We start from the raw sequence: 16,018 nt of genomic DNA on the forward strand, positions 1-16,018 counted from the left end.
TTTCATAACCCTTCCTCGAGACACTTGAAACTGCGGATCACTAAATGCCTCGCTTTAGGCATCTGACATTCCAGAGAATTAATATTTAAACTTATTATAGGAAAAAAAAAAGAATTGAGTTTGGTTGAAGCATGAAATATTTAATAGTGTGTCCAAATCAGAACCCCTGTTTTGTTTCGCACTGGAAATGCCAATGATATTACCTGGGCTTTGCAACTCAAATGGGATAAAATGCACAGCAGTATTAAGATAAAAAGACACAGTTTCAGCCTTTTCCTCTAGAGGAGGGAGGTGAGCCAGGCTCACCGGGAGTGGAAGCCATCCAGTTTCATTTTATAATACACTTAAAATCATATTATCATTATCTGCCCTGAGGAGAGCATGGACACCGCCACCTAATCACAAAAGCTACGGCAAAATCTCAACTCCGCGGAGGCCGGGCCCAGCGCTGGCGTCCTTCATCTGGGACGGGCTGACGCTCGCCCCTTTGCTGTGCTCACTTGGACAAAAGTATTAAGTGGTTTGGGATAAAAATTAAGCTTCAGTTGACACAGTGGATCCTGGCAGCCTCTGCCGGCACGTGTAATTTATTTACAGGGTTGGAAAGTCGGCAAAATACATCATCAGTTCTTATACAAACTTCTACTAGGTATTAAATACCCAGCACTCAGAGAAGTAATTCAGACGGTCCAACAGCGTTCCAAAGTAAACCCTATCCCCAGCCCTCCCGAGAGCTTAAAACAGCAAATGGGATCTGTCTTTCTCGAGTCGGGCTCAGGGTCCTTGGTTTCTTTCTAGGGCTCTATTTTCCAGCAATTTAAAAACAAAAGCAACTGCGTCTAAAAACGTAAGGTGGTGGGCGGCTAAAAAGACACAAATAGGAAAAGCATGAGCCACACCCCTGATGCCGCTTCGCATGCTCCCTTTCAGAACCAGTGTCAACAGGGAACCAACCGGGAAGACTCTTGCAGTCCAGTCCCCGAGTAAGTGGGACGACCGTCTCATGAACATATGGTACAAGGCCAGACTTGGCCTGGAAGGAGACCTCTGGGCTTCCTCTGACCAGCTCATCACTTGACACAAAGGATCCATTTCTAAAGCAAATTCTCACGGTCAGTTAGGTCCCCGGTGTGCCCACACTGGCAAGCCCACCTTTATCTTACCAGGTGCTAAAAACAAAAGGACCTGCTCCCCAGATCTCTGAGCCACTGGCCTCTGCAAGGAATTCCTCCACACCACGAGATGGCCTCCGCCAGAGGTTATAACCTGTAATAACCCCTGGGTGGGGTGGGAGGGCGGGGTCCTGCCCTTGCTTCAGAGAAGCGAGCCTCCATAGCCAGCCTGAGAGTCCTCACAAGACCCCAGCTTACTGAGGACACAATCACACTGGGAACCCACCTCCTCCCAATGTGTGTGTGTGGAGGGGGGGGGGTGTGGAGAGCAATACATAACCAAGCACAGGTCCCTAAAACCTCAGGTTGGCCTGCTAGCTGAGAACTCAGTAAGGGGAACCCCAAGTTTTATAAAATGCTGTCCCACAAGAGTATGTGCTCTAGGGGAAATACTGGCCTTGCTTTCAGACAATATGGTTCAAATGCAAGGCTCACTACTTCCTGCCTGCCCAACATTGGACAAGGCACTTTCCTAGCTCGTTCCTCCATCTGCTTCTCACGTAGGGATGCCAGACATGATTAAATGTACTCACAGCTGTACCATGTCTGGCCCGGTACACAGTAGGTGCTCAATAAAGGTAACTGTGCCTCCTTTTTCCTTCTACATTCACATTCTGCGGTCAGGACTCAGAAGGCCCAGTCAAAAGCCCTAGTCTGGCCTACAGATAATAGAGACTATTTCAAAGCCCAAGATCCTCCCAACTCTCGTTTAGGCAATGTGGGGTCCTGGGGATTCAGAGCACAAAAGGGATACGGATCATCCAATGGAACTGTTCCCCTTTTACAGAGGGGAAACCAAGGCAGAAAGAAAAGGCCTAGTCCCTGTGCATCAAAGTTGTACTATGGCGCAAGTGTGGGCTCTAGGCAGCTCAACCCTAATCACCAAATAAATTCAGGCCCTACAGGAAATGCACCCTTCAGTTCACAGGCTGAAGGCTCCTCTCCATGCATCTGACTCAAAACACTGCCTTTAAAAACGCAGCTCATAATGCTAACCCAGTCCTCCCGCTCAGCCGGAACCTTCTGAAGGAACAATGCTTTAGAGTTTAAGGGGAAGACAGGAAAGGAGAAAACAGATGCACTCAGTGACTGGAAACTGTAAGACCCCGGGTGAGGGCTGCGTTCTCTCCACCCCCACTCCAGCGTAGCAGCCTGTTTTCTTTCGGTTTCTTATAAATAAGGCTTTGGGAGACCCAAGCAGCCACAAAACAGCCCCCTCCTCTTCTGCCATCCTTACTCAGTAACTCAGCTGTCAGGGCCCGGACTTTGCTTCCAACGCTGAAAACTTTTTTTTTTTCTCATTGTAAACTATTAATTTGGGCAGCGGCAGTTGACAAACAAGCGGCCAGAATCAGGAGCGCCGGGAATACAACAGTACCGATACTTCACAAGTCTTGGGGGGGGGGGGGTGTTGTTTTTTGTTTTTTTTTCCTGGCCTAGAATCACAGCCTGTGTTTGTATTATTCAGTCAAACTTTTCAAAGCCCACCACAGTGTTTTTGATTACTTTTCTCCTTTGAATCGAACATTTTGTGCTTTTTACACACAAGAATAAACTAGCCCTTTCCTAAAGACACAACATGACTCTTTAGGCCCAAACTAATTGCCACTAAAATCTAGTCTGGGGGAAAAATATTAGCAAACCACGGGTATATCATTTAACTTTGATTTGTGTATGTGTGTGTATGAGCACACATCGTGTCCCTGTATCAACATCAAAATTCCCAAGAAAATTCTCTTCTTTAAGTAAAAGCCACACACAGTTAGCAATGGTCAACTTCTAAATAAAGTTTGTTTGTTTGTTGTTTTTTGTTTCTAATTCTATCCAAAAAAGGACTGAAACCCCTATTCCAAAGTTAAGTTTCTCCTCTCCTCTAGGATGCTGGCCAAACTCCATGAAATAAAACCGAAGAAAATGATAATTATGCAACCTCCAGAGCAAAGAACATAAGAATATGGCTTTTAAATGGTTCGTGCACTTAGGCCCGTAATGGGATTTTAACACGCTTTAAAAATAAGTGTGCTGGTCCACTTCGCTTCTCACGCAAATGAAATGCAGGAGATGAGTAACTGAGTCGGGATAGTTTCCTTTTCAAATGTGTGGAGAAAAACCACAGCATAGGAAAAGTCACAATGACAGAGCAACACACCCTATCAGATTACACAGCCAAGAGTCCTGCAACCTTGGGCCAGCTAAGTGCACTGCAGGTAAACTGTGTAGAAACAAGGCCCCAACTGAGGCACGATCTTAGGTGATGGCACCCTTTCCATTTTGCCAGCCAAGTCTTAACAGCTTCTAGAGAGGCTGGAAGGCAGAAAAGGGAGAGAAATTCTAGCTGCACAGAATTTGAAGGGAATCTTCGGGAATTACATTTCCGCTACACGTCTATAAAAGATTTGTCGGACGCATAACTCTTGTGACTGTAGACGCAACATGTTCCTCTCTAGCCTGTATACCCACACACACACACACACACACTTGTTTCTCTTTGTCTCAGTGAGCCTGACATTTGGCCAGCAGGTTTTCTTCCTCCTTATTTGAAACCTCAAGCACTGAAAAAATTTGGATCTGATTATTTCCGGATCCCAGGACCAGCACTTTAAAATGGATGAAATGCAAAGCAAATTGCCCACCAGAGCCAGAGGGGGAAAATGCTTTAAAAATAACTTACACCTTCCTATTACAGATGTGCTGGCCTTTCCTGACCTCCTCAGAACATGCTGGAAAAAAAAACTCAGGCAGATAGCACACTGAAATCATCCCGCCCCGCTGCACACCAGCAGCCTGACGTCAAAATTGGCCTAGAATTGCTTTGTTGTTGTTGTTTTATTTGTTTGGGGTTTTTGTTTTGCTTTTTAAACAACCGGACTGACCGCTTTTAGAAATGTCCAACCATGATACGGGGACTGTTTGTATTAATGGCAGAGTTCACATTTGTGGTGACCGTCAATCTCCCCTTTCGCTTGCTGTGTACGGGACACGGTAAAAAAAAAAGGGGGGGGGGCGCACCGAGTTGCTATGAATTAAGCAGTACCATCATTACCCGGTTCGAGCAGATGGAATCATCTGTAAACTACAAAGTCTTCGAGACATGGCGTAGTGACGATTACCAAGTCCCAGACATTTAAGACAGGAGACATACAAAAACCAAATGCAGTTAAATTCTCTGGGGATGTTTGGAAGGCCCTACTTACAAATGCCAGCTCTAAACTCAAGTGTGCACATGGAGACGGGACAAGTTTCAGAACTATAAAGTCCTGGAGTCGGAGGTGCCATTCACTGTCCGTAGCTCTGAGCAGATCCCGGAGCCGCCACGCACTAATCTATAAAAAAGGAGTCAGTCTCCCGAGAGTCAGTGTGTGCCCCATCCAATTCAAGCGCTTCGGAGATCTGTTCCGTCAGAAGAGCCCAAGAGGCGGGCAAAGCCAGACGAAGGAGAGTGCATGGCTACATTCTGAACACTGTGAAGGCCCGCGCGGAGTAGGCATCACCGGCCATGGCCAGAAAGCTGGCCTATGGGGAAAGCCTGGCTGTTTTCCTTCTTTCCGGGTCGTAGAAAAAAGTGTCAGGTGTTTAATAATAATGCTAAAAATGCAGGATTTGGTAATTTGGCCTTCTCAGCTGCTTGGAATCTGGATAAGTGGGACTTGGTCATAAACAGACAATGATTCTTATCACAAACAATGACGGTGTTAGCTCATGATGTCACCCCGTGCCTAGTCCCTCCGGGTCCTGACCTGGAAATATTCATTAGCTCAATCCCTTCACGTGCTTAAGGTCTGTCCAAGGCAACAGGCACGCCATTTGAACCCTGACCCCACACCAAGCACTGCAGTCTTCCCTCGCTTCACTGGGTAGCAGCAGTCAAGGAAGACCCACAGCACAGCGCCTCTTGGCCTCTCCCGCCCAGTGCACCAGAATTAGTGCCCTTCACATTTAACACTAAAAACTCAAAGCTTTTTCCCTCCTCAATCTGCCAGGATCACTGTCACTAGCATGTTACCCTGCGAGTATTAATAAAAATGACCTAACTTTTCAGTCTCTATAGCATCTTCACACCCTGTTTTACTGACCCTGCGATGGACATTATCACTCCCATGCAAATAAAAATCCAGAGGCCGAGAACATCCAACACATTACTGTCTCCGTCCTAAACCGCTCTTGTGCTAAGTCAGTCTCAAGGAGGAAAGTGGAGGCTCAGAGCGGTGAGCTAACTTCCCCGTCATCCCACCCATAGCGGCTGGTGTCTTAGCATTTCCAACACAGCCAATAAATATGCTTCCATTGGTATCTCTGCTAGTCTGTTTCTAATAAGCCTGAGTGGATGGGGCTGGACGCCACATATTCAAAGGGTTGTAGTCGGGGCGGGGGATGTTTTGGCAGGAGGCGGCCTCGGAGGAAGAAGGTGTCGGTTCCTCAATGACGCTCCTAGGAGGGCATCCTAAGGAGACTTGGGAGGAAGCTGCTCTTCTCTCAGACTGCCTGGCCTGACTCTGAAGAACCTGCAGAGTTTCCTTTCTCTCACGGGAGTTGAGAGATATGCCAGAGTGCCAGTTCCCAGAGCTGCAGATGCTACCCCACCTGTGGGCCTCAGTGTTCTCACCTTTCAAATAGGTGTCATCCTCTCTACCCCACAGCCCCACAGCTGTAAAGGAAAACAATGTAGAAGCCACTGAGATATTGAAACCAAAAAGACCAGGTTAAGATACCAAGAAAGGGTCTGTTTCTCCCGTCCTTTTTACCTTCCCTGTCCTTTCCAAATGTAGCCCTGACTCTAACTAAAGCCTTTTATATAGGGGCAAGGCATTGTGGGTAAAACACGATTGTGGTTGGGAAGGACGGAGGCAATATGCAAAGCATCACGTGAAATGCTTCCAGTCAACAATGAAGCACAGGTTGTGTGAGCTACAGCAATCAGCAGGGCTGTGCAGGACTTGATTTGCAGATGACGGGCACCAGTGCAAGAAAGGCCTTTAAAGGAACCCAGCAAGACAGAAAGTTCTCTCCAGCAAGCATTACTCACACACACACACTCACACACACACACTCACACACCCATTTTTTTCTGTTAAGAGTCTCAAAAATGCGTCCTAGCAAAAATATTCTATAAGCATTTTCCCATATCCATTCTCCTTCTAAAAATGATCTCTCTTTGGAGAAGAGACTGAAGACAAGAAGGGCCTCTCTCCTACAAAGTCAAAACGAACCCTCCGCACATTTCTTCCTTCCAGACAGGCTGGGACTGGGAAGCAAGCTGGCCTAAGGTGCTGAGCTGATGCTAAGAGGGTCCTAAAACTTAAAAAAACAAAAAACAAAAAACAAAAAACAAAAAAAAAAAACACTGGTTTTGACTTCCTTGCAAACCACCTGGGGAGAAAATCAAGAGGTCCTGGGCTTGACATAATCAAACACCAAAGCTGCTGGTTCGGCTAATGGGGAATCATCCCTTAACAGTCTCTCTAATGTCTGGTTAATTATCTGTTAACATGAAACCTATACATAACAGGCCAGTAATAATTAACTATGATTGGGTGACTATGTCCAGGCAAATACAGGCACCTGTCCCTGAATTTGCCCATAGCGGGTTCTGGGCTTGCCTTGCTTGGCTTCATCAAGCACAGAACAGCCATTTCTGAGTCAACACTTGGCCCAGAATGGATTACAGACTCAGAAAAACGTCTGTCAGGAGTCACGAAATCATAATAAATTTCTAACTTGACGGATGGGGAAACTGAGGTTTCTACAGGAGAGATCCTACCGAAGTCCTGTTTTCTTTCTTCCTTTCTTTTTAAGAGTGATCGGGACAATTGAAAGCATGACTTCAGCTGTTTGGAAACAGTTACTAGACACAAAAGTTGATACACTAACTGTACAATAAAATTTTGACGTTTCACATGACATACAGAAGCAAAATTATGTAATGTAAGCTTTCTATATACACATTTCCTCCCAAAACGCGCCTATTTGGTTTAAATTGGAAGCTTCCAGGCATCGGCTCAGACTGACAGGCGAGTCCCAATCAACTGCAGAAATACTGAGAACTCTTAAGAAAAAGTTCCAAGAAGTTCTCCAGACAATCCTTAAAGAGCTAGAGGCAGCAGCGCAGGCACGGCAGCCCGAACGGACCTCTGCATGCCCACGGTCAGCACATTGGTGTGGTCGGACTCACCCTTGCCGCCGCCGGTCTTGGACACGCCATAGTCTGGAGGGCTCCGGGGTCGGAGAAGGTCGTGGACGCCTGGTGGTGGCACGGGCAGCCGAGGCAGTAAGTCTCGCGGATTCCCGTCCCCGCAGCCGCCGCCACTCACGGCAATCCTGAAGGCCATGTGCGCTCCCAGGCCAGCGGGCCCGCGGCCCGGGCCGGGCGCACCAGGGGCCTCCTTTGGCCTCTTGTCCGAAAGTGCCTCGGCCACCTCGCAATGCATGGCGCCGGGGCGGGGCGCACAGCTGGGGGTCGCGCCAGGCTCCTGCGGAGGAGAGAAAGCACCGGGCTTTAGAAAGCGGGAAGCTGAGTTCTTCGTCCCGGGACCACAATTTGGGCAGTCATGTTCTACTTAGTCCTGATCTCTAAAATTTGTCAGTGTCATCACACCAACCCCATCCCTGAGCCACCTGACCCCGCGCACTGTGGTCGTCACCCTCCCGCTGCCATCGCCCTGGCCCCGCACGTTCCGGAGAAGTCCCTGCGCCCTACCACCCTAATCTGCTTCCACCCAGGGTCAGCCCTCTTCGGACGAACGGCAAAACCAAGGCCTGGGGTGGGATGGGAACGCCTGTCCGGAGTTCCCTAAAGGGACAGAGAAAAGGGCAGCAGCTGGGACTCCCTGAGCAGGGTTCGGGGAGAGCCGGAGTGGGTTCAGATGGGTCCCTGGCTGCGCACCTCCAGGTGCTCCAGGGCAGGCTGAGCAGAGCCCGCGCACTGCACACGCACGACCGCGGGGTGCAAACGCAGATCTCCCGCGAGCCCTGCCACTCACCAGAGGCCAGCTGCAGATGAGCGCGCACGCCCACTGTGCGAGCCCACAAAGCACACCCCATAGACACACATCCCTGAAACCCGGCGCGCGGGAGCACGCACAACCAGCGTCGCCCACGCACGCCGGCTCCCACGCACACTCGCGCCGGGTCGACACGCACTCCGAGACCAGCCATGCCACACACTCCCATTCACCGGCTCATACTCCGCAGCGCGAGTCTCACGCCGGAGCTACGGCATCATCTCCAACATCATTCCCGCGAGAGCGAGGCCTCGGGGGCCCCCAAACTCGCCTCGCCCCCTCGGCGCGCCCCGCGCCACCCCAGAGCTCGCGAATTTGGACGCCGCTGGGTCCCGGGCGCGAGCCGCGCCCCTTCTCACCTCGCCGCGGGCGCAGCGGCTCGCGGGGCGCACAGGACGGCGCGCCTCCTCTGGCGCCGCAGCCCCCGCAACCGCCGCCACCGCCACGGCCGCCGCGTCCTACGGGGCGACACCCCGGGGGCGGGGCGGCCCGCCGCTGCCCACAACCGCTCGGGCCGCGACTCCCGGGGGCTGCCGGACCAGGCCAATGGCGGCGCGAGGGCGTGCCGCTCGCCTGGGGGCCTGGGCGGGGCGGCGTGCGCTGGGGCTGAGGTTTTGACAGCGGTCGGAGTCCGGCACGCTCGCTGCCGGGACTCTGCTGGACCTTGCGGCGCCGAGAGGAACAGGGCAGGGACCCGAAAGCAGAGCCAGGACAACCCGGCTTCGTCCCCTCCTAGGCGGGGTACTGCTTCTCCCTGGTAAATGGGAATGACAGGACCTGCTAAAACGGAGGTAACAGTTGCAAAAGTGCTTGACAAGTTATTTTGTTTTGTTTTTGAAGACTCTAACCAGCTCACTCGAAGAAATCGCACAGATTTCACGGCACGTCAATAGGAAAGCTGGGATCCGAACCCAGGCCTCAAACCATGTTCTCACGATTTTACTTCTTGATGTTTTGTAGAAAGAAACGGGATGGGGGTGGAGTAGGGGTGGACCTCAAAGTTCCCCTACACCCCTGTACCCGTTCCTTGCTTCGTCTTCTCTCCCTCATCAGGATCTCAAGGGACCCTGCTCAATGTGTAGGAAGAGCCCTTATGAGGCTCCATAGTTACTGGACGCAGTAGCTCAGCTCTCATCTCTAAGCCTTGCAAAATGGGGAGTTCATTCAAGTCTCATCTGTCTTCTGGGGCTTACTGAGGATCCAGGGAAGCCTCAAAATGTTTCTACATACTGTCAGCACATCCCTCTATGTACTGATGACAACCACCAGTCCAGACGGTCTTGCCTGGCTTAGTTAAACTGTTTGAGAATGGTCTCTGGCCTTAGTCTTAAACTGGAAAATGTGAAGCTCCTGCAACGGTCCAGGTTCAGACTGGGATTCTACACAGGAAGATAACCCAAGCAGTGTTTCCAGAATCCTGGTAAAACCAAGATTTTCCAGCCACAAAATGTTAACGTTTAATTTCTGATACTTTATGTAAAGATTTCCAAACAGCATGGGCAATGGGAAGTACAGCGATGTTTTTACTTAAACCCACCCCCACACTCATGGCCAGCCGCAACAGGGTAGGGTGTGGCAGAGCAGGCTTCCCGACTCCCACATGGATGTCTTTTACCACTTACATTACCAAGGGCAGGTGTCAGCCGACTGTGCAGGTAATGCGCAGGCCCAGGGATGCACAGGCACCTTAGAGGGCTGGCCTCTTTCTGGGAATTTGTGGCTTGTAAGACGGGATGGAAGAAGGAGTAGAAAGGAAGAATAGCTCACCAACTGAACACCCGGTACTTGAGCCACCACCCATTTGTGAAGCGTGGGTCGTGGCTCTAACCAACAGGCACGTGGCTTTAGACAAATAGTCCTACTTACTTTATCCCTCAAAAAGCAAGAAAGCTGGAAGTTCTGGCTTTGCCTATTCTGCCCTACCGTGAGGCCAGGAGGTGAGCTCTCTGCTCCCTCACACACACCACCCCACTACACACACATACCTGCAACACACCCACTACACACACATATACCTGCAACACACACACTACACACACACACAACACACATATCCCAACACACACACACAATGCACACACACACCCAACACACACACACACCCAACACACACACACCCAACACATACATGCCCCCAATGCACACACATACCCCCAACACACACATGTGCACGCATGTGCACACACACACACACACACACACACACAGCACTGTACACTCAGTTCAGACTGAAAACACTTGCCAGATGAGTCACTCAGCCAACTGGACGAGCAGGCGAGAGCTCTCCGAATTTCCCAATGCAGCAACAGCTCGTTTACTTGCTCTTTTCTGCACCCCCACCTTTGACTAGCTCCACTCCTCCCCATCCTTGCTATATTCCTCTTCTCAGTGCTCCATTCTCCTCCTCCTAAGACGCTGTCTTCCACAGTGGTTTCCCCATCTGTCTGAGATGCAGATCTGGCCATGGAGCTTTCTCGGTTTTAACTTCACCAACAACTCCCAATAGTCTTTAAAATAAAATTAAGGCTTTTAAAAATTGATTTGTTCATTGTATGTGCCTGAGTGCTTTGCCTGCATGTACCACATGCATGCCTGGTACCCCAGGTCAAAAAAAGGTCTCAAATCTCCTAGAATTGGAGTTAAAAATAGTTGTGAGCCAACATGTGGGTACTGGGAACTGAACCCAAGTCCTTTGCAAGAACAACCAGTGCTCTTAACCACTGAGCTATCCTTCCAACCCCAAACTCAAGACTTTAAAAAAATTAGTGTGTGCATGCCTCTGTGTGTGTGTGTGTGTGAGTGTGTGCACACGTGCACATGTGTGACTTTGTGTGCACACAGGTGCACATGTTCTATGGCATATGTACAGAGGTCAGAGGACAACTCTTGGGAGTCCCTCCTTTTCTGCCACCTTGTGGGACTGAACTCGGGACAGATGTCAGCCTGGCATGCAAGTATCCACTAAGTCATCTCCATACCCATAAAAATCATATTTAAAACATGTGGAGGTCAGAGGACACTCTCTCCACCATGTGGAAGTCATCAGCTCTCGCAGCTGGCACCTTTACCCACTGAGCCAGCGCGATGGTCTTTAATCAGAGCGCTGTTTAACCCTTAGTCGTACCTAACTAGGGTAGTTTTCATCTAGAACCCAGAGCTTACAGGGATGCTGGGGCTTGTTTCCTCTGCTAACGCGGTTCCCTCTTATCCACATTACACACTTCCACCCACAAGTCATTTAGTGCCCAGTTCAACTGCCCTTTTCCTCCAGAAGCCTTTCCCAAGTCCTCCGGCGAGGACTTCTCCATGCACGCACTCAAAGCCCTTTGCTTGAATCTGTCTCGCACTTATGCACTGTTTTAGTTGTTTGTTTAATGATTTTAGAGTCCTGCAGAGGCAGAGGGATCTTTAGCCTGTATATCCCCAAGACTAGCAGAATCCCATGCCCAAAGTCAGCATGGAGCGACTGGATTGTTAAAGACGTTCCCACTGTTTCACCTGTGCCCGCACAGCTAGGTAAGCATCCTCCCTAGAAGACAGCTTACATCCAGGGCAGCTTACATTCAGAAAACGGACGGGGCAGAAGTAGACAGTTCTATGTGTAAAGTCTCCTATGCCCCTGGAGCTCCAGGAAGGAGAGGCGAGGGATGCTCCACTGCTTACTCTGCCTCTGCTATCTGCACCTGCTGTGTGCCCGGTGGGTGATTTCATGCAGTCCTGACAGGCCTCTGAGATAAGAGGCCATCATAAAGGAAATAAAAGCTCAAGGTTAAGAAATTTATCAAAGGTCTCATAGTTCAGAATGTCTGGCTTTGTGAACAGCTAATTTTCAGGCCACGCCATAACCATTCATTGAAGAAAGAATACTCTCTTCAACAAATGCTGTTAGGACAACAGGATAGCCACATGCAGAGGAGGGGACCGCTCTCTCACACCGCCGACAAGCAGGAACTTAGGATGGACCAGGAACCTACGTGAAAACCAGAAAACACAGGGATGAGTCTTTGCCTTGGAATCAACAGTGCACTCGTTATGGGACTCTAAAAACACGAGCGACAAAAGAAAACCTAGATAAACTTGATGTCATCCAAATTTAAAGCATTTCTACATCAGAAGAGAGTGGAGAGATGGTTTAGCCGGGTGCTGCTGTGTATGCCTGTGGCTAGAGACCTGCTCGAGTTCCAGAGTTCAAGGCCAGCCTGGGCAACGGAGTGAAAGTCTGCCGAAAAAGAAAAAAGGAAGGAAGGAAGGAAGGAAGGAAGAAAGGAAGGAAGGAAGGAAGGAAAGAAGGAAGGAAGGAAAGAAGGAAGGAAGGAAAGAAGGAAGGAAGGAAGGTCAGAAATTTATAGAGGTAGGTGTATTGACACATGCCTTTAATCCCAATCCATGGAAGGCTATGGCAAAAAGACCAGGAATTTGAGGCAAACCCGAGCTACATTTTAAGACCCGATTTCAAAAGCCGGGCAGTAGTGGCAGCACTCAGGAGGTCAAACATCCCCTGCAAAGAAAAATATCTAAACCCAATTCAATCCAATTTTTATAAATGATAAAGACTGGACCTGATACAAAGACAAGAATACAGAGTAAGTTCAAGGCCATCATGTGTGGCTTTGTGAGACCCCGTTTCACAATAAAAAGTAAAAAGAGTTTTGGTTGGGAATGTAGCCCAATTGTAGAGGGCTTGCCTAGCACACAAAGCCATGGGCTCAGTCCTTGGGACTGCAAAAGGGGGTAAGCAAAGGATCTGAATTAACATTTCATCAAGAAGATTGACAAACATGTTAAAAGATACCCAACGTTATTGGTCATTAAGAAAATGCAAAACCACAATGGAACATCACTCTAAATCTGATAAAATGGCACAAAAGGGAGATGGGGGAGGAGAGAGGGTGTGGAGATATGGGAACCCTCATCCATTGCTGGTGGGAGTGTAAAATGATCCAGCCACAATGGAGAACAGCTTGGCAGTCCTTCAAAGACTTAACAAAATTATCATGTGATCCAGTCACTCCAATTCTAGATGTAAACCCTACAAAACTAAAAACATAAACAAATACATGTACAAGTGTGTGCATTGCAGCTCATCTCAGAACAGCCAAAAGGTAGGAGCCACCTAAGTGCTCATTAACGGATGTTCTGATAAACTGTTACAAACATACAGTGGGGTAATGCACTTTCCAAACAGAAGACACATGGAGGTATTCCACATTGTGAATGAGCCTCAGAAACACACAAGTGCAAGAAGCTAGGCATAAAGGGTCCTAAATTATGTAGTGCCACTTACATGAAATAATCAGGTATTTTATGGAGACAAAAGACAGAGGGTGGTTGTCGGGGGTGAGGAGATGGGGGTCAGGAGGAGTCTGTTTTTGGGCATGGGGTTCTTTTAAGTCCTGAAAAAAAAATCTGGTACTAGATAGAGGTGGCATTTTACAACACCAGGAATATATTAAATGCCACTAAACCGTACTTTTAAATAGTTAATTTTATGTTATGTGACTGTCACTGTATTAAACCAATTTTTCTAAAGAAGAACAAAGTGTGCCCAAGTCCAAAGCCAGGGCTCCCATCACTACACTGTGGGCATTTGCTGGGAATGGCCCAGAGCAAGGCTTCTATAATGGCTGCGGCTGTGATGCCATCCAGATGGGGCCATGAGCAAGCCCATCTCTGGTTCCTGAATGCTACTCCTGCCGAATAAAGATGGCAATACCTGACCCAACCAGGCTGCCAGGGACTTCACACAATGGCAGAAAGTAAGACAAGCCAGGAGATGAGAGACGGCTAATATTAATAAAGTACCCACCCATGATTCTAAGATTCATCTAACAAAAATGCTGTGTGCATGTGTGCCCGGAGTGCCCATCCTCCCAGTGAAGCTTGTCTCTGCCCGGAGAGAGGTGTCTGAATTACACACACTTGGGCTGCTCTCATGCGTTCTGGGGATTTGAACTGAGGTCATCAGGCTTGCATAGCATAGCTTTGCTCACTGAACCATCGCCCCAACACCAAAGATATTTTAAAAATAAAATACAGGAAAAGGGGGGTGACTCAGTGGGTAAAGTGTTTGCTGTATAAGGATGGTATAAGTATGAGGACAAGAGTTTGGACCCCTAGCATACATTTAAAAGGCTGGACACGGCAGCATGAGCCTGTGATCTCAATGCTAGGGAGGCTGGGGCAGGAGAATACCAAGGGCAGGGAGGAGGGTATTTGCTAGCGGGCTAGTCTAGCCAATCAATGAGTTCTAGCTTCAATGAGCTACCTTGTCTCAAAAGATAAAGTGGAGAGCAACAGAGGAAGACATTGATATTGACCTCTGGCACGCACACGCAAGCACGCACACGCACGCACGGAACAGCTCTTTATAAATCACTGTTGCGAACAGCTACTAAGGATGTTTCAGATACGCATGCACACATGATCAAAGACTGAGAGCTACCTTAGGACTAGAAGGGAATTTCCTGACCAAACACCCCAACAACAAACAACAAAAAACACCGAATGTACAGCCAACCTCACGCACGTACAGTGTGCACTTAGTGTCAAGACTACTTTCCCCTAAGATCGGGAACAGGCAAGGATGTCGAACCTCATCGTTCCTCTCCAGCAGCACCCCAGAAGTCCTAGCGGGTCCAGGAAAGCAAGGAAAAGCGTAAGAAGTGTACAAGTTGGAAAGGAAGAAAACAGAAGACTCTACTGACAGATGGCATACATGATCATCCATGCAGAAAATCCTGCAGAATCTTAGGAAAGTAAGATGCCTCCTCGGGCTAAGAGTGCTTGCCACGCTTATGTAAGGACATGCGTTCTGACCCCCAAACCCACAGAAGCTGGGCACGATGCACACCTGTAATTCCCATGCCACTAGGAGAGACAGGAGGAAGCCAGGGGCTTGACACCCAGGAGTTTAGCTAGTTAGTACGCTCCAGGTTTCACAAGAGACCCTGTCTCCAAGAATGAGGTGAAGAGCGGCAGAGGAAGACAGCAGCGTTGGCAGCCTTTGCTGCACATCTATCATGACCCTTGGTCCAGAGGATGACAGTGTGGCGGTTGACATAGACATTCAGCTAGTCATCCAGATGGATGTATAGTCACAGTGAGCCCTGCGGGAGAAATGGTCCATGCTGAGAAGATGTGAGCTGGGGAGGGAAACCCCATCTGAAGGCGAGGGCTAAACTGGAACCTCTGAAGATAAACGGCTATGGGCTGTGGAGTCTTCCAGCTAGCTGGAAAACATGCACGCAGGCCCTACGGCTCCGGGCGCGGCAGTGGCAGAGCAGTGTGAATGGCATGGCAGTGAGGGCAGCAGGACACCAGATGACACTGGGGGAGGGAGCAGGCCAGGTCCTAGAGGCAGAGAGACTGGAGGCTGGAGACAGACATCATCAGATGTTCTGAAAATAGCAGCCCAGCTGTCGTGTGGGAAATGGCGAGAGAAGGCGGCAAGAGTGGGTGTGGGAAGAGTAGGCAGAAGGCCAAAGAGAGGTGCTGAGGAGCCTGGACGGGGCAGCAGGAGCGGTGGGGATGGGAGGTGGTCCGGAGAGCAGCAGTGCAGAAGACACAAGCCTGACACACTGGACCACGGGCAAGGGGAGAAGAGAGGCTGGGGGACTGGGAAAACAGAAGTTCGGAACAGTCCCGGGGTGGCCAGAGGCATTCTCCAGCCTTAATAGTGGTTTCCAGAAGCAAAGGGGATGTCACGGCCAACAGGCTCCGAAGGCAGATCCCCTCCTCACGCTCGTTACATGCTATTGCTTTTCTATAGCAATTTTAATTGGTTTTCAGCGAGTCACTCTGTTCACAGGGAAAACAGAGTAAGACAATACAGAATGCACATCAAATGCT

At 49.3% G+C, this 16,018-nt stretch overlaps 2 protein-coding genes across 5 annotated transcripts in view; both read right to left on the minus strand.

Moving 5' to 3' along the window:
* Glis1 (GLIS family zinc finger 1) overlaps window positions 1-7,597 on the minus strand; it is a 189,202-nt gene extending 181,605 nt beyond the window's left edge. For both annotated transcript variants that reach the window (XM_042055360.1, XM_038335378.1), the window contains exon 1: window positions 7,342-7,597. In XM_042055360.1, coding sequence (XP_041911294.1) covers window positions 7,342-7,597 — 256 coding nt within the window. The remainder of the gene's footprint in view (window positions 1-7,341) is intronic.
* Window positions 7,598-12,005: 4,408 nt separating this feature from the next.
* Window positions 12,006-16,018, minus strand: part of Ndc1 (NDC1 transmembrane nucleoporin) — a 65,827-nt gene continuing 61,814 nt past the window's right edge. Inside the window, exon 18 of one of the 3 annotated variants that reach the window (XM_038334901.1) lies at window positions 12,006-12,140. In XM_038334901.1, the coding sequence (XP_038190829.1) occupies window positions 12,056-12,140 (85 nt within the window). In that variant the 3' untranslated portion in view covers window positions 12,006-12,055. The remainder of the gene's footprint in view (window positions 12,141-16,018) is intronic. The other 2 variants (XM_038334899.1, XM_038334897.1) reach the window with 2 other exon arrangements.

The sequence above is a fragment of the Arvicola amphibius genome, chromosome 6 (genome assembly GCF_903992535.2).
Source record: "Arvicola amphibius chromosome 6, mArvAmp1.2, whole genome shotgun sequence".
Lineage (NCBI taxonomy): Eukaryota > Metazoa > Chordata > Mammalia > Rodentia > Cricetidae > Arvicola > Arvicola amphibius.